Source organism: Rosa chinensis, chromosome 3 (genome assembly GCF_002994745.2).
Source record: "Rosa chinensis cultivar Old Blush chromosome 3, RchiOBHm-V2, whole genome shotgun sequence".
Taxonomy (NCBI): domain Eukaryota; kingdom Viridiplantae; phylum Streptophyta; class Magnoliopsida; order Rosales; family Rosaceae; genus Rosa; species Rosa chinensis.
Genome location: NC_037090.1, coordinates 4,736,708 through 4,763,752, shown reverse-complemented (window position 1 = coordinate 4,763,752; position 27,045 = coordinate 4,736,708). Strand labels below are relative to the sequence as shown.

The 27,045-nt window shown below is 40.4% G+C and overlaps 3 protein-coding genes across 5 annotated transcripts; 2 read left to right on the top strand and 1 right to left on the bottom strand.

Moving 5' to 3' along the window:
• Positions 1–2,732: 2,732 nt before the first annotated feature.
• LOC112195305 (pentatricopeptide repeat-containing protein At3g05340) lies at positions 2,733–5,853 on the top strand. The gene is made up of 2 exons (XM_024335716.2): positions 2,733–4,821; positions 5,717–5,853. Exon 1 carries the CDS (start codon positions 2,800–2,802, stop codon positions 4,744–4,746), a length of 1,947 nt encoding a protein of 648 aa, XP_024191484.1. The 5' UTR covers positions 2,733–2,799; the 3' UTR covers positions 4,747–4,821; positions 5,717–5,853.
• Positions 5,427–15,956, top strand: LOC112195304 (putative receptor-like protein kinase At3g47110). 3 transcript variants are annotated; one of them, XM_024335713.2, is made up of 4 exons: positions 5,427–8,386; positions 8,479–9,359; positions 9,895–10,053; positions 10,178–10,547. In XM_024335713.2, exons 1-2 carry the CDS (start codon positions 5,620–5,622, stop codon positions 8,826–8,828), a joined length of 3,117 nt encoding a protein of 1,038 aa, XP_024191481.1. In that variant the 5' UTR covers positions 5,427–5,619; the 3' UTR covers positions 8,829–9,359; positions 9,895–10,053; positions 10,178–10,547. The 3 variants fall into 3 exon arrangements, with proteins under 3 accessions (XP_024191481.1, XP_024191483.1, XP_024191482.1); XM_024335715.2 differs by lacking the exons at positions 9,895–10,053; positions 10,178–10,547 and adding an exon at positions 15,790–15,956 and having other exon boundaries at positions 8,479–8,919; XM_024335714.2 differs by lacking the exon at positions 9,895–10,053.
• An 8,175-nt stretch (positions 15,957–24,131) lies between these two features.
• Positions 24,132–25,514, bottom strand: LOC112193966 (aspartic proteinase CDR1). Its single transcript, XM_024334231.1, has one exon. It carries the CDS (start codon positions 25,512–25,514, stop codon positions 24,132–24,134), a length of 1,383 nt encoding a protein of 460 aa, XP_024189999.1.
• Between the last annotated feature and the right edge of the window lie 1,531 nt (positions 25,515–27,045).

The window sequence follows — 27,045 nt, the reverse complement described above, 5'->3', positions numbered from 1 at the left end:
GTCTCATCCTCCCTGACGTCCCCATGGTATGGGTTTGTCTAATCGTTGATCGAGGAGAGAGAATTGAAGCCTGAAGCTTTGGGGTTTTACGGTGAAGTTTCGATGGGTTATCCAGCGACTCTAGTGATCATTAACAATGCATGAGGTACAAAAATCGATCTCTTCTTCATGTTCTACACGATTGTATACATGGTTTTCGATTGCTTAAGGTTATGAACGAATTGGTTTTTGGTTTCTCTCGGTGCTGGCGGACCTCACTGTGTAGTGTGCACAATGGTTTTTTGGGATTTTTCTGGCAGTTGTTCAGGAGGTTCTAGGCTTGTATCTGGCGTTTTTGAGCGTGATAAATGCCTGGTTGGGCTTGTGAATTCAAGTTATACTATGAATCTTGAACTATGAATTGAATGGCTGATTGTGATTATTGATTTGGTTGCTGTCAATCTTTCCAAGGTCGACGGCGAGGTGGCGGAGCTTCTTGGAGAGGCGGAGGGTAGGGAGTGTGGTGGAGGAGCTCGGAGGTGGCGTGGAGGTTGGAGAGCTAGAGAGCGAAGGCATGGATGGATCGGATCGAGCATCTGGGAGAGAGAGAGAGAGAGAGAGAGAGAGAGAGAGAGAGAGAGAGAGAGAGAGAGAGAGAGAGAGAGAGAGAGAGAGAGAGAGAGAGAGAGAGAGAGAGAGAAAATTTAAAAAGAGAGAGAAAAATTTGAAATGTCCATTTTGCCCTCATTGTGGGCCCCCATGTCGGCTCCAACTCAGCCGCTGACGTTATGTTTCGAGCCAAATTTAAATTTTGGACTCGGGTGATGTCATTTGAGAGTATAGAGACCATTATAATCGATTTTCAGAAAGAGTGATCAATCTGATTTTAGGCCCAAAGTTCAAGGGAGTAAACTGAATTTAATCCACCCTTTAATTTTGAATTTTAAGTTTGGGTTCCTTTCTGTTTTCTGCAACCGTTATTTGCCTTGTTTTCTTTTCGTTCCTAGAGACCCATTCAAATGAGAATCACAATGTTTTTATTTGAATACCAATATCAGCTCCCAAAGATAGATTTAGCTTCGCTTCACCACCACAAGGTAAATTATTTCACTGTAGTTTCGATTCTGTAATCGTTTTTATCAATTTAACAAAAACCTGTAAAGAAATGAATCTCACAAGGATCTTTGCTTAATTCAATTTCAGATGGATTCTTGGTATTCGCAATGGTGGGTTTCATATGTTTGCAGGCGGTGTTGTTGGTTTATTAGCCGAAAAACATCCTAAGAATCCATACTAATCCAGATCGAACCAAATTTGGATCAATTGTTGTCGGAGAGAGAGAAGAATGGCTGATCACGAAACTCCTAAACCCTGGCTACTCAACCCTATGGGTCCTATGAAGGACACAAACCCACTTCAGAAAGCAAGCCATATGGTGCCCCATCTACCGTCTGATCTTCGGAAACTCCGCCAAGTTCCATCGTCTGTAGATTTTCTGGATTTTATGAGAAGAACCTGATATTACACTGTCAAAGTTTTCTCTACATTTTTCTTATCTTCTTCAAGCTTCACTTGCAAATCTATAACTCATAGCACCATGGTAGCCATGTTATCATGGTATCAGAGCTCTGGCTCTTGATCATGTGTCTGATCCTTTTCTTCGCTTCTACATTCAAGCCTCATCCAGCTTCTTCGAGGTGAAACCCTAGATTTGTGATTTGAGCTTCATTTCTGCAAAATCGAGCTTTCAAGAGATATGATTTGTGAAGAAGGATGATGAATTCATGGTTTGCTTCTGCAGCTGTGTTACGGCTTAACTACTACAATCTCTCAGCAAAACCTCATACTCGGTAAGCTTTGGGATTTATAGTATACACCAAGGGGCCAAGCTTCCATTCAATATCAATGTCACTACAAAAAACAAGTCATGCAAGTTCGAATTTTGAAATATATATTTATGAAACCGCTAGGTTGTTCCTTAAAATTCAGCTCGCAATCATTATAGTTTTATTATATTTTGTCTTTCTTAAAGCTTTGCTTAAGTTCAAGTGCAATTCAAACTCGAACTTGTTCCATAATCAACCCGAAGTTGAGTGCCGAATAAAGTCCTCAAACTTAAATCATTAAGAACACGTTTACTTACTTGAAATATGAATGAAAATGGAGAGAATAATTATGGGGTAATTATTCCAGCATTTACTAACACATAAATGAATCGGAATGATTCTGAGGTAAAAATATTCCTGCGTTTACTAACACATAGAGGAATTGAAATAGGTGTAGATCTCATCTCTTTGTCAGGAATCGATTCCTGAATACTTAAGAATTTGATTACGAAGAGATGAGATGAATTTAGGAATCAAAGGCTCTGGAATCAAGACTGATTCCTTTCTTCTCTCATTCCAGTTGTCTCTGATTCATGATTATTTTTCATTCCAAGTAAGTAAACATATCATATAACTATTAGATCGATCTTTAATTAAGAGGAGGATTCAGAGCATCGACACCAACATGAATGGATAGCTGAATAACATCAAGTTGACTTTTTTGTTATTAAAAAAATATTAACTATAAATATCGAGAGTTAAAATCATTTAATAGGTGCTGAGTCACTTACACTGTCGGTACATACAAAAATTTCCACTTTAATCGCCTTAATATTGGTCTCGGACTAGACTGCTCATTGGGCCGGTACTACCTATTGGATCGGTCTTCCATCATATTGCGCCTACTACTATATAATAGCTAATTGGCCCGAGTTTGAACCCTAATTTTGAAACAGAGCGGGCAACGATTAGTCTTGCGAGTCACGTTTCATGGATGAAATCCAAATGGGTCTTTCCCTACTCCCCCTCTTGGGCTTCTTCTCTATTCTCTCTTCTCAAAACCAGGGTTTACCAAAACCCCATTTCAGAAACCTCGGCATTGGTCCTCAACCATGTCGATGTAAGCCTGCTTCTTTCTTTTTGTGGGAAAAATCGTCACTTTCAATTGGGTTCTTCCCTCCACGCCTCTATTATTAAGAACCCTGAATTTTTCGAAACCGAAAATTGCAATGTCCTTGTAATTTGGAACTCTCTGCTCTCCATGTACTTGAAATGTGGTAAAGAAAAGAATGCAGTTAAGATGTTCGACGAAATGCCTGTGAGAGATACGGTTTCTTGGAATACTATGATTTCGGGGTTTTTGAGAAATGGGGAGTGTGAGATTGGTTTTGGGTACTTCAAGCGAATGCGGGAGTCGGGTTTTTATCGATTTGATAAAGCTACTTTGACTTGCATTATAGCGGGTTTTGATGGGGAGGAGTGTTGTTACTTGAACAAAATGATGCATGGTTTGGTGGTTTTGAATGGGTTTGAGAGGGAAACTGAAGTGGGGAATGCTTTGATAACATCGTATTGTAAATGTGGGTGTTTTGGCTCAGCAAGACGGGTTTTTGATGAGATGTTTGAGAGGAATGTGATTACATGGACGGCAATGATTTCGGGCCTTGCACAGAATGGTTTCTATGTTGAGAGCTTGAAGGTGTTTGCGGAGATGCGGAGTGGTGTGGTGGAACCGAATGCTATGACGTTTTTGGGCTCACTCATGGCGTGTTCTGGATTGCAGGCGATAAGGGCGGGGCGTCAAATTCATGGACTTGTATGGAAATTGGGAGTTCAATCAGACCTGTGCATTGAGAGTTCATTGATGGACATGTACTCAAAATGTGGTAGTGTGGAAGATGCATGGAGAATATTTGAGTCCACCGAAGAACTTGATGGGGTTTCCATGACTGTTATCCTTGTGGGATTTGCACAAAATGGGTTTGAGACTGAAGCTATCCAGATTTTTGTGAAAATGATGAAGGCAGGGATTGAAATTGACCCAGACATGGTTTCAGCAGTTCTTGGGGTATTTGGTGTTGATACTTCTTTAGGCCTGGGAAAGCAACTCCACTCTTTAATTGTCAAAAAGAATTTTGGTTATAACTCTTTTGTTACAAATGGGCTTATAAATATGTATTCCAAGTGTGGAGAGCTGGAGGATTCGGCTAAAGTGTTCACTCGAATGCCTCAAAGGAACTCGGTTTCATGGAATTCAATGATTGCAGCTTTTGCCCGTCACGGAGATGGCTCCAAAGCATTACAATTGTATGAAAAGATGCAAATGGAAGGCGTACAACCAACAGACATTACATTTCTGTCTCTACTTCATGCTTGTAGCCATGTTGGGTTGATCGAAAGGGGCATGGAGTTTCTGAACTCTATGAAAGAAGAACATGGGATGAGTCCGAGGCCAGAACACTATGCCGGTATTGTTGACATGTTAGGTCGGGCAGGACTTCTAACTGAGGCTAAAAATTTCATTAAAGAACTGCCTGAGAATCCTGGTGTACTTGTTTGGCAAGCATTGCTTGGTGCTTGTAGCATTCATGGTAATTCTGACATCGGTAAATATGCTGCAGATCAGTTGGTTTTGGCAGCACCGCAGAGTCCCGCACCATATGTTTTGCTTGCCAATATATATTCTTCTGAAGGAAGGTGGAAAGACAGAGCAAAGACTATTAAGGGGATGAAGGAGATGGGGGTGGCAAAAGAAACGGGTATTAGTTGGATTGAAATTGAAAAGAAAGTTCAGAGCTTTGTTGTTGGTGATAAAATGCATCCACAAGCAGAGATCATTTATAGGGTTTTGGCAGAATTGCTTAGACTTATGAAAGATGAAGGATATGTACCGGATGAGAGGTTTTTACTTTATTACTTAGATCAAGATGAAAAGAGATGAGAGCAAATCCTTCAAAGCAGACTTTACCAAAATCAAGTACATTGTATTTTTAGAGACAAAAGAAGCAGGATTGAGGTGTGTTTATTCCCACTCTACAAATTTTCTCTGTTTAATATATATCCTTGTAGGAGTTGAACTGTTAAACTTCTGCATGTGGCCATGTGGGTTTGTGATTTCTTATATCAGGAATTTTTTTTTTTCTTTTTTCTTTTTTTACTCCTAGGACGAATTTACAGAAGCTGGAAGATTTCTAGTTGGGTTTTCATACAGTTCATCATATCTGGTAGTTACAACAAAAGCGAAACTGAACAGCATAAGATATATATGGCTTCCATTCTCCCATTTGATATATGTATTTAGCAGATACTATCTTTGCTTTCGAGAATTTATGTACAACTTGATATTTAAGTGGGTCCTTATGAAATATCGGTTCAGATTTATGTGTGGTTCTGCTCTCTGAAAGGAGCCTCAGCTATGGCTGCCAACAAGTTCTCCCTAAATTATTATCCAGGGCCAACCCTAGTTGACCACCAGACCAGGGTTTAATGATGTGGTCCTTTAATACATTGCAAGTTACAATGACATGTACACCTACTTGCCAGAAATAATAAAAGCTTCAGCTTGATAATGTATACAAGTGTGCAAGTCCCAAGTCTGCCCTTGCTTCTTTTATTGTCACAGCTTCAGAATTTAGCATCCATGGAGAAACAGTGACACATATCATAATAAATTGTAGCCAGTTCGAATTGTCATACCTGTCAATTTACTCACTGTTCTGGTGGTTCATCTACCATTACAGCAATAATAATAAAAAAATCCTACTTTCTTAGGACCTGTTATATCTGTAAAGAGAAATTGTTCTATGAAGAAAGAATGGCTTACAATCTGAACTATTGTATTACAGAAATGGTACTATGTTTTTTCTTCATTTTTCTTGTTCTGCCATCTAAGTCTGCATTTCTTTGTGAAGATTCCAGTGATTGCAACACTCTGCTCAAATTCAAGGAGGAGCTAACAAGTGATCCCGAAGGTCATCTTCAAACTTGGAACGAAGTCAATCCCTTCTGCAACTGGACTGGAATTACATGCCACCAACGTCTCCAAAACCGGGTTATAGGAATTGAACTGATAGATATGGGCTTGCAAGGAAGGATATCACCATTCATATCCAAACTCTCTCTTCTTACCAACCTGTCTTTACAAAGCAATAGGTTCCATGGACAAATTCCATCTTCCTTGGGAATACTTAAAGATTTGGCATTTCTGAATTTGAGCTCAAACAAGCTTGAAGGTAGCATTCCAGGTTCATTACATGGTTGCCAAAGCTTGAAAGTCATAGACTTGACTTACAACAATCTATCTGGTGTACTTCCTAAAGAACTCGGCTGGGTGAAGAATCTAACATACTTGGCTCTCTCCGTAAACAGTCTCAGCGGAGTGCTTCCAGCCTCACTTTTAAACTTGACGGAATTGACACAACTAGAACTGGCTGTCAACTATTTTACTGGAAAGATCCCACCAGAGCTTGGAGCATTAAGAAAGCTAGAGATTCTGTATCTCCATACAAACTACCTCGAAGGCTCAATACCTGCAGTAATTGGTAACTGCACTGCTTTACGCGAAATCACTCTGATTGAGAATATGTTAAATGGAGAAATCCCTTCAGATTTGTTTGCTAAACTCAAGAATATGCAGAAAATGTACATGTCAAACAACAAGCTTTCTGGGAGTATTCCAGTGACCCTCTCCAATCTTTCACAGCTGATACTGTTTGATGTTAGTTTGAATAATTTAGAGGGGCAAGTTCCTGCAGGATTGGGCAAGCTAGAGAACCTTGAGAATTTCTACTTACATTCCAACAACTTGGGTGGCGGCTCTGGTAATTCTTCTCTCAGTTTCTTAACGGCTCTAACTAACTGTTCATATCTGCAAAAACTACATTTGGGTTCGTGTTTGTTCACTGGAAATCTACCATCTTCAATAGGTGACCTTTCAAAAGACCTCTATTACTTGAATCTTTTTGATAACCACATTACAGGAAGTATACCAGATAGTCTCGGAAACTTAAGCGGCCTGGTAACCTTGTACTTGTCATACAACCGTTTGGAAGGAAAAATTCCATCTTCTCTTGGCAAGCTTTCGAATTTGCAGAGGTTATACTTGGGGAACAACAGAATTATTGGGCCAATGCCAGATGACTTAGGGATGATGTCTAACGTTGGTGTACTAGAATTTGGCAACAATTCGATTGGTGGGCCAATTCCGCCTTCACTTGGTAATCTCTCACAGCTGAGATATCTTTACCTGTCTAGAAATCGCCTATCAGGAAAGTTTCCAATTGAGCTTACTCAATGTTCTCTTATCATGCTGCTTGATCTATCCTTCAACAACTTACAAGGCTCTGTTCCTGTACAGATTGACCGTTTTTCCAATTTAGCTCTCTCTCTTAATCTTTCGAACAATAACTTCGAAGGACAGTTGCCTGCAAGCATTGGAAAGCTGGTATTTGTACAGGCAATTGACTTGTCTGGCAACCAGTTTTCTGGGTCCATACCTACATTGATGGGAAGCTGCATATCTTTGGCGTATCTAAACATGTCCAACAACATATTTGAGGGGACTATTCCAGAGTCGTTGAAGTTGATCACTCAACTTGAAGTTTTGGACTTGTCACTTAATCGATTAAATGGCAGTATTCCAATCTGGATTGCTAAAGCACAGATGATCAAGAATCTCAATTTATCTTATAACAGGTTATCAGGAGAAATTCCAGACACTGGGAGGATAAAATCTTTCAATAGAAGCTCATTCTTGGGGAATGTGGGGTTGTGTGGTGGTTCTGCACTACTTGGTCGTCCGCCATGCGTAGTTCAAAAGAGGGAATATATAATAAGAAAATCGATACTTTACTCTTTGGTTGCAGCAGTTGCATTTGTCTGTGTGCTGGTTGCTGTCTTCATTTATTGTTTCTTCTTCTTCAGAAAACAGGATTCAAAACCAGAACACCGTGAACACGGAATGCTAAGAGTAATGGGATCCCCAAGCCATCGTGGAAGTCGAACTTTCACCCAAAGGGAACTTGAAATTGCAACAGGTGAGTTCAATGAAGCTCATCTCCTGGGTAGAGGGACCTTCGGAACAGTCTATAAAGCAATTGTTGATGACGGGAATACTATTATGGCAGTGAAGGTTCTACATGGTGACAGTATTCAGAGTTACAAAAGCTTTAAGAGGGAATGCCAAATCATGTCCGAAATTAAGCACCGGAATCTTGTAAGGATGGTAGGATATACCTGGAACACACAGTTCAAGGCTCTTATTCTTGAATATGTAGGAAATGGTAACTTGGCAGAGCATCTCTATCCTGGTGGACTAGAGGAAGGAGCATGTGAATTAACATTGTGGGAAAGATTGTCTATAGCTATAGATGTTGCCAATGGCTTGGAGTATCTTCAAGAAGGTTGTCCAGTCCAAATTCTACATTGTGATTTAAAACCAGAGAACGTGCTTATTGACAATGATATGGTGGCTCACGTGGCAGATTTTGGGATTGGAAAGCTCATATCAGCTGACAAACCCAATGAATTGCATGTTAGCACAACGCATTTTCTACGAGGATCGATTGGTTACATTCCCCCAGGTATACATATCACATGATTCACATCACTAATTTCACATTTATACACCAAAAAAATTAAATGAGTAATTTAACAGAGGCTACTTACATTACAGAATATGGGCAAGGAAATGAGGTTTCAACTAAAGGAGATATCTATAGCTTTGGTGTGATGGTGCTCGAGTTGATAACAAGAAAAAGACCAACAAGCAATATGTTTTCAGATGAGGTTGATCTAAGGAACTGGGTACATTCTTCGTACCCAGACCATGTTTTGGATGTCGTTGACAGTGCACTGAAGGAGATAAAAAGTACAGAGGGTGCTTTGCAAGAGCTTGAGAGATGCTGCATTCAAATGCTTGATGTAGGGTTGATGTGCACAGAAGATACTCCACAAGAAAGACCCTCCATGTCTTTTGTTGTGCAGAAACTGACACAGTGTCTCAAAAGCTCCAAGTTCATGTGAGACCTGGAGAGATGGTGAAACTTCTACATCCACAAATGTAGGAGTAGAGTTTTCCAATTCTGGTTTATTATCGAGTTTGTACTCTAAAGTTATTGTTGTTGTAAACTATTATGGCTATATCATGTAAATTGTTGTATATTAGAAGATGCTTTCCTAGTTGTAGGGGATCCATGTTTTAGGGAGGACTTTAAGGGTCCTTGTTTTATGGAGGACTTTAGGCTATATGTTCCTTGTCTTCCACTATATATGTAGTCCATTTCTCATACATGGAAGATGAAGAAAACAGAAAATACCACTCTCCCTCTCTGCATCAAAACTCTCTCTCTCTCTCTCTCTCTCTCAAGTTCTTTGAAGCAAAGCTCTCTCCATTTTCTGAAACACTTTCACTTTCATTTTACAACACGTTATCAGCACGAATAGCTCTAGGATTTGGATTGCAGATTGACAAGGGAAGAGGTGAATAATTCTTAGGTTGCAGAGAAAAGGCAGTTCATCATTCAATCAACTTCACTCTACCAGCTCTACAATCAAGTAGGTTTTTCCAAACAAAAAACCTATTTTGCTGTTTCATTTTACCTTCTGATCTCTGTGTTCCAGTATTTATTTAAAATAGTAATTCAACTCCAAAATTCACCAAATTTTGTATGCTGGAGCCCTTATATGTTTAGTGCATCTCTGTAAATTTTCGTATTTTTCTGGGTAGTTTTGCTTAGTGTTTCAGTTCGTCTTTCGACTGTTGTTCAGTATGAACTGCAGTCACGATTTATGACTTTTGTTGAAGCATCTAGTTTAACTTAATCCTCTATGAGAGACACTTATTTCTCTTGCACTATAATTGGCATAATTGAATGAGTAAAAGGGAAAATCAATAGCTTTTATTTTAGCTATCAATTCTTTTATATTGTGACAAATATCTATATATACTTGTTTGGACTTTGTGATAATGATACATCTTCCCTTCATTATTTATTATAATAATGTTTTGTGGTGTTACCTGCTCATATTAAATTTAAATATTTTACCCACTTAAATTCTTTGCATTAGAATATATATGTGCGGAATGCAGGTACTTAACGAACCGGAAGTTCACACATAAACATTGAACCAAAAGTTCATACATAAATATTGAACCAGAAGTTCACATGTATCGAACCTGTAGTTTCGACAACACTGAAAGATTATGAACCTTTCCAAGTAGGCTCATCCAATTAGATGCGATGTCTAGGTAAGATTCAATGAGGCTGTGTACTTAAGCGAGCCTCGCTCCACCTAAACCTCATCTTCTTACCTGGTCGTATTCAATTGGAATTACCGAAAGGACTAAGTAATAAATTTTCATTCCTTGGTAGACCAGCTTGAGCCCAGCAGGCCCATTTTCCTTCCGCAAGACCGAGCAGCCCAACAGGCCTCACACACTATTTGACTAGTGCATGAAAGCCTGGGTCACGAGCTCGCAGCTAAGCCCCGTACGTAGGCTTTATTATCAAGCCCACTCTTTCTTTGGTCCAGTAGAACCAAATAAAAGGAAAAATGATTTGATTCTACTGAGATTTGAACTCAGACAACGTCCATGTCATTATGGCTATTGTAAATAAATTCACCATATTTCATATGTGTAATTAATTGCCAGAAGCATTTATTCACATAATTGTGTGATAATTAATATGTTATTTTACTAGCATGCAATTAATATCTCAATTGATTTGTGATTTCCATTTATTCAAATTTGTGAGATATTATTTCAATTTGCTATATTTAATATTATTGTGTTACTTGTCTAAATTTTCGCACTAGAATATATGTGTAGAAAATGTAGGTACCTAATGAACTAGAAGTTCTAAATGAACCAGTAGTTCATACACATATCTAACCTGTAGTTTCGATAATGCCATTTAAGAAACTTGAAGTTTCCTTCATAAATTCACCACACATGATAAAACCAGTAGATTTTACATGTTTAATCCGATTTTCCATACCATGTTATAGAACCTAAAATTCCTATTAGTTGCTTATGGACGATATTACCCAAAGCACTAAGATTATTTGTTCATTTCCTGTAAGAAATGCCAAATCTCAACAAACTTGACTTTGTTGCTTTGGAAGTTTCCGGAAGAAACTATCTAAAGTGGACTCAAGATATGATTGGCAGAAGGGAAAATAACCCACATGACCGTCAGTCAGGTGGCCAAGGCCCAAGAGGCCAAGGAGCACGTTATCCAGCTCCACATGGGCAAGGCCCATGTAGTGAGAATTGTGATGCCCTAACTCAGCAAGCCCGAGTTGAAAGGAACACTGGTCTGGCTCGTCGCCACCAAAATTAGCATGATCTTTGTCATCGATGTGGAAGAATTGACTACTGGTCCCGCACCTGCTGTGTGATAGCCGAAGTAGTAGATGAGTATTACGCCAGTCGCGGAACTCGAAATACCAACTTTGTTTAAGGGTCATTTTCTATATAAACCACACTAGAGATCATGGATTTTCAGGCAAGTACTATACATACCGAGGATTAGAAACTCGAAGACATGGGTATGATTGGCCCCATGTGCCATATCTAATGAATGATGTTTCAATCTTCGGATTTTGGTGATTTATGTTTTTCGATACTTTGGATTAAATGTGGTTTTGTTCGAATATATTTAATTCAATAAATGTATTTATACATGTGATCCATTGAATTAAATAAATGAATAGGCATATTCAGTGGGGAAGTTTGTTGTCTGGCTAACAGTGCTATTACGCACACCATACTCCGAGATCGGATATGTTTCAAACTTATTGCCTATGCATACCCCTGTGACAACCGTATCAGGCCGATCCAACCTGATAGAGGGCTATGGCAAAGCCCACTTTCTGTTGTCCAATGGTACTGAATTTACCATTAATGAGACCTTATATTCTCCACGTTCCAGAAGAACGTTATTGAGTATTAAGGATATTCGAACCAAAGGTTATCACGTTGAAACCCTTGAGAAAAATGAGTGTAATATCTTTGCATAACCTCTGAATGTGCGGCCAGAAGCGTATATTAGAGAAATTGATATTTGTTAGCCAGAAGCTAATCAATTCGAGCAACTACTTGCTATGGCATGACCATTTGGGACACCCAGGTCAAAGTATGATGCACCGCATCCTCAACTTATCACACGGGCATCCCCTTCTGAATAAGGGTCTTGTGTTTAATTAGTAACACTTGCTCGTTAGGAATGTTAAACTCTAGACCATCGTGTGCAAAGACTAGTATATACACACACCATTTTTCTGCACAGAATGCAAGGAAAATTTGTGGACCTATCCAACCACCATGCAGACCATTTAAATATTTCATGGTTTTGGTTGATGTATCGACAAAGTGATCACATGTTACACTATTGTCTGCAAGAAAACGCTGCTTTTGCTAAACTCTCACCCAGATCATGAAATTGAGGGTTCACCACTCGGATTATCCCATAAAGTCTATAAGACTTGATAATACCAGAGAGTTTACATCGAAGTCTTTCGATGATTATTGCATATCCTTTGGGATTGATGCTGAACATTTAGTTCCCTATGTTCACACCCAAGATGGTCTCACAGATAGAATCTTGGTAATGTGCACCAAGCTTCTAATTTCTGCATGGAGCTATGCAATCTTGCATGCAGCTACGTTGGTCCCGTTGAGGCCCACTGCTACCAACCTTACTCCGCATTACAGTTGGTGACTGGGTACGAACCTGATGTTTCGCACTTACGCACATTTGGGTATGCAGTCCGCGTGCCAATTGTGCCGTCACAACGTACAAAATTGGGTCCTCAACAAAGGATGGGCGTGTATGTCGATTATGAATCCCATCCATTATATGCTCTTTAGTGCCCTTGACAGGCGATCTCTTTACTGCTAGATTTACGGGTTGTCACTTTGATGAGACAGTCTTCCCGCCGTTAGGGGGAGATAAGAATGTTACCGTTCCTGATGAACGACGTGAATTGACGTGGAATGTCCCCACTATGTCTCATCTCGATCCCCAAACCGCACAATGCGATAATGAAGTGCGGAGAATTCTAGATCTACAGAGTATAGCCCAAAATATGCCAGACGCTTTCTCTGATCTAGCTAAAGTGACGAGATCACATATACCTGCTGCAAATATGCTTGTAAGGATAGACGTCCCCGTAGGACATGTCGTCCCAGATGGACGAGGTACGACCATGGCTGCTACCAGTCATATATCCCTGCCCAGAAGTGAGGTAGACCATTAGGTTCGAAGGATTCTTATCCCTAGAAGAGGGTAAACTTGGCACAAACGAATCCTCTTGACATCGCAATCTCAAACCTATTCATCTCATGAGGTAAATCCGGATTATGGGTCTGTCCTAGAAGAGACGATGTTGGGGGACGCTCTAACATTTGAACCCACTCCCGAGAATAGAGAAATCTCGGTAAATTTAGTGAGATTTGGAATCGGAATGAGATTATCATTGATGATATATTAGTATTTGCGGTGGCCACCGAAACTATAATATGCGATGACCTCGAACCTTACTTTGTTGATCAATATCAATGAAAATATGACTGGCTAACAAGGAAATAAGCAATCCAGGTCAAAATAGATTCCTTGACAAAGAGAAAGGTGTTTGGACCTATTGTTCCTACACCTCCCCATGTTAAACCCGTAGAATTTAAATGGGTATTTGTAAGGAAGCGTAATGAGAAAAACGAGATTGTGATACACAAGGCTCGTCTAGTGGCTCAAGAATTTTCTCAACGCCCTGTGATTGATTACGAGGAGGCGTATTCTCCCGTAATGGACGTCATAACGTTCCGCTACCTTATCAGTTTGGTAGTTTCCGAAAAACTGAATATGCAGCTTATGAATGTGGTCGTAACTTATCTCTATGGGGATCACAATACAGAGATATACATAAAAGTTCTTGAAGGACTTAATATACCTGATCCAAATAGTTCTAGACCACGGAACACGCTCTTCATTAGTTTTGAGGCGTTCACTTTATGGATTGAAACAATCTAGACGGAGGTGGTATAACTGTCTAAGTGAATATTTGATCGGGATGGGATATGTGAATAATAAACTATATCCATGCGTTTTTATTAAGGAAACAAGTTCCGGGTTTGCAATTATAGCAGTCTATGTCAATGACATGAATTTGATTGATACTCCTGAAGAGATCAAGGAAACCGCAAAGCACCTGAAGTTGGAATTTGAGGTGAAAGGCCTTGGGAGAACAAATTATTGTCTCGACCTGGAGCCCGAGCACAGTGCAGATGAAATTTTGGTCCATCATCCAAATTACATCCAGAAGATGTTAAGATGCTTTAATGAGGATAAAAGCAAGCACACCCATGGTCGTCTGAAGTCTAGAGAGAACCGTATCGTCCTGCATATGATAATGAAGAGATATTGGTGCCAGAAGTCTCATATCTATGAGCAATAGGCGCATTATTGTACTTGGCTTAATGCTCTAAACAGGACATCTCATTCAATGTGAACTTGTTAGCTAGATATAGCTCTGCGCCAACACGCCGCCACTGGAATGGCATAAAAGACATTTTTCGCTACCGTAGAGGTACGGCGGACATGGGGTTATAGTATCCCTATGCATCAAGGAATCGATCAAACCCATTTGATCCTTAGAATGAGCCTTGTTGGATATGCTGATACAGACTATCTATCAGACCCGCACAAGGCGCGTTCCCAAACTGGTTATGTCTTTGCCATTGGGAATACTGCAATTTCTTGGAGGTCTATGAAACAGACCCTTGTTGCTAACTCTTCGAATCATGCTAAGATTCTAGCCCTTCACGACACAATACGTGAATGTATATGGTTGATAGCCATCACAAAGCATGTTCAAAGCACATGTGGACTGCATTCCACCACTGATGAACCAACCACTATCGACGAGGATAATGCTGCTTGCATCGAGTAAATGAAGACAGGTTACATCAAAGGAGACAACACCAATCATATTGCACCAAAAGTTTTTCTTCAATAAGCAACAACAGGAGCATCAGAAGATTGAGGTCAAGCAGATTCAATCTGAAGACAATCGTGCAGACCTCTTCACTAAGTCACTACCAAAGTCTACATTCCAGAAGCATGTACAAGGTATTGGTCTACGTAAATTATCTGAATTATCTAACATGTAATTTTCAGGGGGAGTTGAATCAGGGGGAGTATCCAGAAGCATACCCACTTGACCATCGTGTACTCTTTTGTCCTTCGTCCAGGGTTATTTTGTCCCACTGGGTTTTATTACCTGGCAAGGTTTTAACGAGGCACATCTTTAGCATGGTCGCCCCACTTATACTACATCCTGAAGATGTTTTGATTCAATATATATGCATTTGCTCATCTTTTCCCTTCGACCACGGGTTTTTCCCACTGGGTTTACCGGGCAAGGTTTTGGTGTAGCAAATCTAAATGCATCCCTCTCGTAGACATACTACCTACTTATGATGCTAATAAGAAGACTCCACTTATCTCCGAAGCTGTGATATTACTACTCCACACTCATGCGCGTTGTGCTCTTTTTCTCCTTCGACCAAGGTTGTTTTTTCCCACAGGGTTTTTATTACTTGGCAAGGTTTTTGACGAGGCAACTTAAAAGCGCACAGCCTAGGCAACACTATTGACATGAAATATCCAAGGGGGAGTGTTGTAAACTATTATGGCTATATCATGTAAATTGTTGTATATTAGAAGATGCTTTCCTAGTTGTAGGGGATCCATGTTTTAGGGAGGACTTTAAGGGTCCTTGTTTTATGGAGGACTTTAGGCTATATGTTCCTTGTCTTCCACTATATATGTAGTCCATTTCTCATACATGGAAGATGAAGAAAACAGAAAATACCACTCTCCCTCTCTGCATCAAAACTCTCTCTCTCTCTCTCTCTCTCTCAAGTTCTTTGAAGCAAAGCTCTCTCCATTTTCTGAAACACTTTCACTTTCATTTTACAACAATTGTCAGCATTTTTTTTTCTACTATATATGTGGTAAATTGTAACATAAACTATGTAGGGGGAAGAATCACCATTATAAACTATATATGTGCTATTCTCTCTTATGGTTAAAGCCAGGTTTGAGAACAATCGCCATCAAAAGCCAAAGAAGCAACCCAAAGCTTCACCACCCCATAGGTTGAATGGTTGACATCAGATTTGATTTTTGTTCATTACCATTTTTCAGGATTTATTATGTCATGAAGTTTGAGATGCTGAATCTGAATATGGCTCTGCTTTGTCAGTTGGAAGTATAATAGATAACCCATACGGCCATACCACGAATAATTCTGGTGCAACCTATCCACATGAAATGTACCCGCATTTCATCCGTCCGAAACTGGTTTGATATACAAGCTTTATACTGTAACATCAAGAGGATTCATAAGATGAGATGGAATGAATTGCTGTAACTCAAGTCTTGACTAATGAAACTGTGGAATCTACCGGCAAAGAGTGCTCTACTGGCTACTCCATTTATTTTGAAATGGTGGTGACATCGTGAAAGGATAACTCTATTACAATGAAACATAACTACTAAATGCACATCTTTTCTACTGTGTTGCCGCCCTCTAGCAGATCCAATAACACTAGCTTCACTCGATATGTCACTAGGCAGCAACGACCATTTGACAAAACAAGAAACTCGCCGCCTACCTACAACAGATAGGGCACTTTGACTGTGCATGTACAAAGGCATTTATCCCGACTTGCCATACACAAAAAATGCAGGGACTAATTGTTTTGAAATTTTATCCTACATTAATTTAAGGACGAGCTGGAGAGCAAACTCAACAAATCCTTCCTACTGCTAGTGAATTATGCTATATGAATTTGGTCTCCTCGAATTTTGTTTCTATTAAGTTGTTTGTTTTCTCTCCTTCTATTTTATTGGTATATGCCTCTCTGTCTTGTTCTTGAGAACGTCATATTCCTCCTCTTTGGTTGTTACATGTTTCACTGTTTCTCAATAAATTAGGTTGGAGAGAGTTTATGCACTTCCCAGTCTCCATTCCAACAAAACCAAAAAAGGTCTTTATAAGCATCCAGTTTAAAAGATCTTGAATGAAATTTACTTTCTGATAGAAAGAATTAAAGAACTTTTTTTTACCTCATTTGTGTCGATTATGATCGCCGACTCGCCGCTACCTTTTGAAAAAAAGCCTTTTCTTCTATATGTAGCATCATCCGGCAAGTCGGGTCTATTATATATTGGGAAGCTTTGTGGAATTAAATTAATTAAAATAAATTCTGATTTAATATTTATATTGAAAAATTTATACATTGTTTTAGGGAATCAGAAATTGAGATAAATTCGTTGTGTATATTCATTGATAATAGGGGTCTCTTTATATAGAGGATTACAATGCATAGAATCTCAATCATACAAGGAAAGTAATCGCACATTGAATAAGAATCTAAATCCTTCTAATTTAACCATATTACCACTAGGTCAAATAACCTAGAGTTTGGGCTAGACACAAATTAGGGTTTACTTGAATACTCCCCCTTGTGTTGTCCAAACGCGGTATTTCTCTCGTTGCCTCGCTAAAAACCTTGCCGAGTAACAAAAAAAACCCAGTGGGACAAAAATAACCTCGGTCAAAGGGGAAAAAGAGCACAACACACCATTCACTATTCGAGACAAACATGTAGACATCTCCTCCTGATGTCTGCGCCTCCCCCTGATGACTACGATCATGGGAGTTCAGATAATTTCCACAAGCCAATTCTTGCCACATGTTTCTCGAACGTGGATTTGGGCAATAACTTAGTAAACAAGTCTGCCACATTGTCCTCAGATCGAACCTGGTTCACTTTGATCTTGAGAAGCTTCTGTTGTTGCTGATTGTAGAAGAATTTAGGCGATATGTGCTTAGTGTTGTCTCCTTTGATGTAGCCTTGCTTCATTTGTTCAATGCAAGCAGCATTATTCTCATAAATGCTTGTTGGCTCATCTGTGGTAGACTTCAGACCACAATTGCTTCGAACATGAGTAACTATAGACCTAAGCCATATACATTCACGAACTACTTCGTGAAGAGCAATAATCTCTACATGATTTGAAGAGGTAGCGACTAAAGTTTGCTTTGTAGACCTCCAAGATATCGCGGTCTTTCCCATAGTGAAAACATAACCAATTTGGGAGCGACCTTTGTGTGGGTCATAAAGGTACCCAGCATCAGCAAAACCTTCTAAAACACTTATATCATTTTGGGATGGGGAGAGGGAACACAGTCCACCATATGTGACGTCCCTGACACTAGATGGGTCCGAATCCATCTTCTCTCTGTAGGGATAGAACAAGCCCATATCAATTGTACCACTTAGGTATCGAAAGATATCTTTAACACCAGTCCAATGGCGTCGTGTTGGCACAGAGCTATATCTAGCTAGTAAGTTCACAACGAATGAGATATTCGGTTTTGTGCATTGTGCTAAGTACAATAACGCGCCTATTGCACTTAGGTAAGGCACTTCTACCTCTAACACTTCTTCGTCATCATCTTTTGGACGGAATGGATCTTTCTTTGGATCAAGACTACGGACGACCATTGGGGTGCTTGAAGGCTTAATCTTGTCAGTGTTGAAACACCTAAGCATCTTTTGGGTATAAGCTGATTGATGAATCATGATACCATCTCTACGGTGCTCAAGTTCTAAACCGGGACAAAACCATGTTTTTCCAAGATCTTTCATCTCAAACTCGGATTTCAAGTGTTCAGCGGTTTCCCTTAACTCTTTAAGGGTGCCAATTATGTTCATGTCATCGACATAAACCACTACTATTGCAAATCCGGAACTTGTCCTTTTTATGAACACACATGGGCACAGTTCATTGTTGACAAATCCCTTTCCAATCAAGTAGTCACTTAGACGGTTATACCACATCCGTCCGGATTGTTTCAATCCATATAGTGAGTGTTTCAATCTAATTGCAAACGTGCTCCGTGGTTTAGAGCCACTTGATTTGGGTAACTGAAGTCAGTCTGGGACCTTCATGTATATTTACATATCTAGATCCCCATATAGATACGCAGTAACTACATCCATAAGTTGCATGTTCAGTTTTTCGGAAACTACCAAACTGACAAGGTAGCGGAACGTTATTACATCCATTACGGGAGAATAGGTATCCTCGTAGTCCATTCCAGGGCGTTGTGAGAAGCCTTGCACCACAAGGCGAGCTTTGTACCTTACAATCTCATTTTTCTCATTACGCTTTCTAACGAATACCCATTTGTGACCAATTGGTTTGGTGTTGGGTGGTATTGGTACAACATTGCCAAATACCTTTCTTTTCGCTAGAGAATTAAGTTCTGCTTGGATCGCATCTTTCCATTTTGGCCAGTCAGCTATACGTTGGCATTCATCAACAAAGCGTGGTTCGATGTCATCTGTCTCAATAATCTCACGCGCCACTGAATACGCGAATACATCATCAATGATGATGAAGTTTCTTTCCCACGTCTCATGTACACTAGTGTAATTAACAGAGATCTCTACGTTCTCAAGGATAGGTTATGACATTGAGGCGTCCCCCAATGATGTCTCTTGGACATAATCCGGAACATTCTCATGTGATGGATTTTGAGTATCGATGATCAAAGGATTTATTTTTGCCTCATTCGCTTTCTTTCTAAGGCGAGTATCCTTCGAACCAATCGGTCTACCGCGCTTCCTTGCGGGACCTGCAGCCATAGACGCTGCATCATTGCCATTCTAGGCAATGGCGCCATCTCTTGGTGTCACAGGAGTGGCGTTATGTTCATTATTTGGAACATCAATCCTTGCAGGCACGTTTGCAGCAGGTATATGTGATCTTGTTACTTTGGCAACATCAAAAAACGCATCAGGCAGAGTGTCTGCTACGTTCTGGAGCTCGATTATTCTTCGCACATTAAGTTCAGACTGTGCGATATGGGGATCGAGATGAGACATAGTGAGGATAGACCACGACAATTCCTGTCATTCCTGTTGAACATATGTGTTCTTATCTCCCCCTAACGATGGGAAGACTGTCTCCTCAAAATGACAATCCGCAAATCTAGCGGTAAAGAGATCGCTTGTCAAGGGTTCAAGATGGAGGACGATGGTTGGATATTCATATCCAACGTAAATGCCCATTTGTCGTTGTGGACCCATCTTAGTACGCTGTGGCGGCGTAATAGGCACATAAATGGCACACCCAAAAATGCGTAAGTGCGAGATATCAGGCTCGTACCCAGTCACTAGCTGTAACGTAGAGTAAGATTGGGTTGCAGTGGGTCGTAGAAGTATTAGCGTCGCTGCATGCAATATTGCATATCCCCAAGAAGAAACAAGGAGATTGGTGCTCATAACCAATGTCTGCGCTATCATCTGTAGTCGTTTGATAGCAGCTTCTGCGAGACCATTTTGGGTATGAACATGGGGAACTGGATGCTCTACATCAATCCCCAGTGACATACAATAGTCATCGAACGTTTTCGATGTAAACTCCCTAGCATTATCAAGTCTAATCGACTTAATAAGATGATCAGGATAGTGAGCCCCTAGACGGATAATCTGGGCGATGAGTTTAACATAACCAGCATTGCGAGTGGACAACAGCGTGACATGTGATTAGCGTGTCGACGCATCAACCAATACCATAAAGTATTTAAAAGGTTCGCATGATGGTTGAATTGGTCCACAGATATCCCCTTGGATTCTCTATAAGAATGGAAAGAGTATTTTAGGATCCTTTGCGTAGGACGGTCTCGATCCTAATTTCCCGAAGGAACAAGCTTTGCAAAATGAGCGAGGGGTCCTAGAAGCAACCAATGAGGATTTTGGTTCGGCCTGCGCGTCTGTAGCGCTATTAGAAGCAAAATGTGTGACTACATCTCCCATCATGGCATTACATCCATGGAAATTGGTGTGTGTGGCGTCATGGCCACTAGGAGAGGCAACCATGGCGTCATGCTCATGGTTGGTGCCATTGATGGCGTCATCACATGGGACTTGGGCTACCCTATGGCGCCCCAAGATGGCTACAATGCCAGATGCTGTAATTGTTGCGGTCTTGCTAAGTCCAGGAACCAATGCTCAATTCTTGCTTCTTCTCACTCTGAAGAATGGATGTCCTTATCAAATCTTAGTATATGGAACATCATATCATGACCAGGGTGTCCTAGTCGGTCATGCCAAAGCCAATATATGTCTGAATCCAAGAGATCTTCTCTTATCACATTATTAGATTCAATTGGTCGAATTGTAGTGACATAAAGTCCATTAGATTGACACATAAGCTTCTCTAAGATGCAATTTCGTCCGCAATCATTAGAGGTAATGCAAAGGAAATTTTTTCCGTTCTCGTTATGCGCTTTCGCATGGAATCCATTGGCTCTTATATCTTTAAAGCTCAATAAGGTACGATTTTCCTTAGGAGCGTAGAGAGCTTCAGTGACTTTAATCAAGGTGCCATTTGGCAATAGGAATTGGGTCATTCCATGTCCTTGAACTAAACCTGATGGCCCAGCCATCGTAGTCACAGAGGAATATGTAGGCAACATCTCTAAGAATAATTGCCAATGTCGTAGAATGGTGTGTGTAGTCGCACTATCCGCAAGACATTGTAGTTCATCCATTCCTAAAAGAAGAGCTCATAATTAAAAAGGAGTCATAAAGAAAAGCACTCAACTTTTATTAATAAGCCAAAAGGTATTACATCATCGTTTCTTTAACCAAAAAAATCTAATCTAATAAACTAGCTAATGCAAAACAATGGTAGTAGTCTAACTCCTTTTGGTAATTTCAATGCAAATGTGACCAGGTGAATAGAGAGATGTCGGTGGAGCAAAGCTCACTTAAGTACGCCTCTTTGAAGAAAGACTAATACCATTGGCATCTACTATAATAATATGGCAATTGCCTACATCTCTTGGCAAATAAAAAGACTTAATCATAATCGCCAGTTTCTGGGTCTTGATCCTTGTAGTCTTCCACCCTTGGATCGAGATCGCCATCTTGATCTTCTTGTTCTATGTAGTTTGCCTCCCTTGCTTCACGATACTTCTTGTATGCGTTTGCAACTTACTGGGATGTTTTACATGCTTTTGCCCAATGTCCAATTGATCCACATCTGAGACAAGCATCATTATGGTCAGGTTCCATTGATCGAGGAGCTCTGGGAGCGTTTTGAGAACGGTTATTGCCTTTGGTGGCATTACCACCATAACCGGAGGCTTGGCCGGCCTCTCTCTCTCTCTTCACACTTTTACCTCCACGGTTCCGTGCACGCCTATCTTGGCGGTTTCCTTCCTCTTTAGGGCGAGAATATGAACCAGAACGTCAAGAATTATCCTTATTCTTAGGGTTTCGCTCCTTGAATCCTCCCTTGGAGGCGCGACTATAATTAGACTCCAGAATTGACTTGGTTCCCACGGGTCTAGAGTTATAGTTCTTCACAAGTATGTTGTCGTGCTTTTCAGCTACGTTCATGGCACCAATTAGCTCATGAAATCTTGTGATGTGTCTAGCATTGACATCAATCCGATAGTTTTTGGCTATCATCAATGCTGAGACGGGGAAAGTGGAGAGAGTCTTCTCGATCAACATCGTATCAATGATTTTCTGTCCATAGAATTCCATCATAGACTTGATACGAAGTGCTTCTGAATTATAGTCAAGTACAGACTTGAAATCACAGAAGCGGAGGCTATGCCATCTCACTTCTAAGTCTGGAAGCAGGGAATCACGGACGTTGCCAAAACGCTGCTCGAATTCTACCCATAGTTTTCTTGGGTCCTCCTCATTGAGGTGCTTATTTTGGAGCGCTTCATTCATGTGCCTTGTCATGAGAATGATGGATTTTGCTTCATTAGCCTCTCTCATAGCTCTATTTGCTTCAAAAGTAGCAACTTGTTGAGGAGTAAGCACGTCCTGACTTGGCTTTTGGATCGTACTCAGGATCCCATCAGCCTAAAGATGCTGGCACACATCACGAACCCACTTGTGGTATCCTGCGCCTGTTGTCTCTAGTGGAGCGAAGCTCAACTTGTTCAAGTTACTCATCCTGAAAAACAACAACAAAATAGGGTTAGTTTCAGAGCTAAAAAGGCTACCACGAAAGACTATAAAATTTCTGAGCGTAGTCGCTTCCAAGAAATTAGAGATTTTCTGAGCGTAGTCACTTTCAAGAAAATCCAATTCCAATAGGGGTTTTGAATTTAGATCGAAACAATGATGTATGTGGTCGATCGTTTTTCTTCTCAACAAACTTTAAGTTTGGAGGACTCTACAAGCTCCAAGCTTGGAGTGAGCACGAACCCCCACAGTTCGGTTATTGGTCTCCCCTATGAAGAATAAAGGGGGGTAGAAGAAGGGATGTTAGAAATCCCCGAGAAAAGAAGAAGAAATTGAAAAACTTCAAAAACGGGAACTTTTAGAAAAGTTTACCTTGAAAAAATGCCGGAATTCTTGATCGGAAAGGATGAAGGAGGTGGCCGGGAAAGTGGCCGGAAACTGGTGGCCGGAGGTGGTGGCAGGAGCTAGGCAGGGCAGTTGCGGAGGCTGCTGCAGGGGTTGTGCAAGGGTGCTCGGCAGGTGTGGGCGAGGGCTTGCAGGGGCTGCAGAAGGCTATCGGCAGGTGTGCAGAAGGCTGTCGGCAGGTGTGCGGGGCTCTAGGCAGGTGCACGTGGGGGGGGGGGCTAGCGACAGGTGTGCGCAGGGCTCTCGGCAGGTGTGCGCAAGGCTCCCGGCAAGTCTCGCGGATGCTTCGGCAGGGGTTCTGCTGCTGCTCGGCAGATCTGCGGAGGGCAGGCACAGGGCTGGGCAGGGACAGAGGCCGGTTCAGTTTTTCCGATGGCTGGTTCAGGTCGATTTCGGCCGGCTCCGGTGGTTCATCCGCCGGTTCTGGGCTCCTTAGAACTAGGGCTACGATATGTGGGGCGGTGGTTGCAGGATTTTGAAGGTTACAAAATTAGAGTTTTCAGGGTTAGAGCTTCGTGCTGATAACGTGTTTTAAGGAATCAGAAATTGAGAGAAATTTGATGTGTATATTCATTGATAATAGGGGCCTCTTTATATAGAGGATTGCAATGCATAGAATCTCAATCATACAAGGAAAGTAATCGTACATTGAAGAGGAATCTAGATCCTTCTAATTTAACCATATTACCACTAGGTCAAGTAACCCAGAATTTGGGCCAAACACAAATTAGGATTTACTTGAACATACATTTAGTTTTGCAAAATGTCACCGATGTTTATTTATCTATAAAAAAATATATAATCAAAAGAAAATACAAAAAGCGAGGAAAAAGGGATGGGTGACATTATTAATCAGTACCACCACCATTGGTTATGCAATTAGTTGGCTTGAAGGAGACCACATTTTTATCTAGGTCAAAACCAATCAAGAAATTTCTCTGAATATTGCCTCCATAAATACCATAATGGTCACCAGCGAGGCCCTGTGAAGTGGTGTTCGACATTCCAAAGCAGGTTAAGTTTAAATCTTTGTTTGGAAAAAATATTTGTTCCCCCGTGAACTGCAATTTTTGACCACCCTTGAAATTAATAGCCACTTTCGGTTCTTTTGGAATCGTCGTACCCTCGATGCAAAGGTGACTTTCATCATATTTCTCGTCATCTGAAATGAAAGAATCCAATTTCGAATCAACTGTATCAAATGTCTTCATGAACTGAGTTGCCACCCGGTGAAAAAAATCTTGAGGTATATATGTTTTCGGTGTGCCAGAGTCGATCCTCATTTCAAGCATTGTCGTCCCTGTTGAGTTGAACGGAACAAAATCATTTCCAATAGTAATTCCTTCTACTTCGATCATATAAGCATCCCCGCGTGATTCGAGCAATGGTGTGGACACCACCCCTTCACCCACAACTTCACTTCCTTTTCCGAAATTGATCTTGCTTTCGATATTGGGATCAGTATCCCTAGGCACGAAACAATGAGAGAATTTTTTGCCTCCAGCATAGGGAGCAATTTGAGAAACAAATGACAAATTCCCTCCTCCAAGCCCAATTATTCCCATTTCATCGTCCGTGTAAGTAGCACCTTTCTGCTCTTGCGCACACCCAATAAGAATATCTTTTAGGGTTACAGCCTTACCTGATGTGGTATTTAAGGTAACTGTTTCTTTAGCCATTACACCTGTAGAGAATGTTGTATCTAAATACTCGAAATAATACCTGCAGGTGTCTTTAGGATCTTTGCAATATCCATCATCTTGTTCGAACTGGCCGAGAATTTTGCACTCACCAGCAGAACAAGGAACATCCTTATAAGTTGAGGATTTTTTCGGATCAAACATGCCATGTTTCGTCTCTTTGCAAGTTTGACATGGCTGGCAATGTGTCCATAATAGAGTGCTGCCTGTATCAATTGCTAAATAGATATCGAAGGCCGGGGTTCCTACGGAGAGCTTCATAAGATGTCCATCTTGTTTATCTGGATCAGTTTGTAGTGTAGCTTGTGGCGTGTCTGGACCTATCAAACGTCGACCAGATTTGTGGTGTTTGGGTCGACTGTGCAATGGTGGATTTTTGAAATTTATTCGAATAAGAGGCGCACTGAAGCCACCATAATTATTGTCGATATTGGCTGCTGCTATAACAGGATAATATATAAGATGAAATAAAAGAATAGCAATAACTGCTCTAGTATAATTATTCTTGTGTAAATCGCAAAAGGCAGCCATAAGTGCAATTTGAGGCAAGATCACGATGGATATAATATCACAAATCTCAGAATATCAAAAATTACTCCAGGGTAATGGATGCATGTATGAAACTTACCACCTTCTCTTTAAGTATCATACATCTTTAAATAAAGGGTGGTGGGTCAGACGTGGAGATATGACCTTAGAATGCGTCTTCAACTCAGCCATGTTTTCCTGACATAATTCTGCGCCAATAAGTTGTAACTATAAATAATGAATTTGGATAAATGAAACTCATTTTTTTTATTTGAAGAACGGCGGGTACGGCTGCCCTTAAGTCTTGATTAATGAAACAGTAGAATACATAGGGGGGACATGATGCCTTAACCCCAACTTACAATTAGCGTCAAGAGAATGTCCCACAATAATAGTATGAATCTCTACAAAAACTATGTATCCTAACATACACCAAATAGCAATAGTTGCATCTCTAGCAACTGCATTTGCTTTATGGTTTTATGGTGACAGACCGGAAAGTTCACTCTCATGAAAAGGATCAATATACAAATAAAATCAGCTGTCCCACTATGTTGCCAATCGGAACTAAGACCGATGACACCCTATTTCATTCTGTCACTAAGAGATTGCGTCCAGTCAACAACGACACGCCGCCTCACTAGACCAGACAAGGCACACCTAACATGCAAGCCGGGACAAAGCCCACCTAAATCTACCGCAGAATGGCAGAAATTTAAAATAAAGGAAAAAGAAAGAAAGAAGTGGAAAATAAAGGAAGAAACTTAATTCAATTATTGATCGAACCAAGGACCTGGGACAGATAAAAGAAATGCAACCATTTGGTATGTGGGAAATTTATGCGAGTGTTATATATTATAGGCAAAATAGCCAAATTACCCCGTCACTTATCCCTTCCTGACATTTCAGTTTTGATTATTTACTCCCTCATTTTTCTAATTATTGCCATTTTATACCCTACTATTAATCTTTTAGACTTTTCATTCAATTTTTACTTTAACTTTGACCTCACTTGTTGAGCATTTTTGTCTTTTCAATTGTCATCCAAGAAAAAAATTAACAGATTGCTTTCTCTTCTTTTTGAGAGATATCCTTGCTTATTGGTCCACCATTGCAAAATCATATAGTTCAGAACTTGCCTATCCACTTCCCCCTACTATATACACCAGTACAAACTTATGATTTATTTATTTTACGTGAGTTCTTCTTTTGGTACTTGATTCATATTCAAAAAGAATTCACCATAACAAGACAATTTCTTAATATGAAAGAAGAAGAAAAAAAACAAAAAAAAAAACTGACACCCCTAAACAAAAATAGCAAATTAGAATTGGATATATTAACAGAAGACAAAAATGCCAAAGATGTAAGGCCAAGTTAACAAAAATTTAGGTTGCAGCCCAAATAACCTCGTATAGGGGTGGGCACGGTGCGGGGCGGTGCAGTTTAAAGCCGAAACCGCAACCAAACAAATTATTTCGGATTGGGCATATTTCACACCGCAACCGCATTTTAAATGGGCTAAACTAATTAG

What these genes read in the sequence shown, in the direction of transcription:
- LOC112195305 (XM_024335716.2), top strand. Translation starts at nt 2,800, where the DNA reads ATGAAATCCAAATGGGTCTTTCCCTACTCCCCCTCTTGGGCTTCTTCT.
- LOC112195304 (XM_024335715.2), top strand. Translation starts at nt 5,620, where the DNA reads ATGGCTTACAATCTGAACTATTGTATTACAGAAATGGTACTATGTTTT. An exon ending in GATTGGTTACATTCCCCCAG is followed by an intron (nt 8,387 to 8,478) that starts GTATACATATCA and finishes CTTACATTACAG; the next exon opens with AATATGGGCAAGGAAATGAG.
- LOC112193966 (XM_024334231.1), bottom strand. Translation starts at nt 25,514, where the DNA reads ATGGCTGCCTTTTGCGATTTACACAAGAATAATTATACTAGAGCAGTT.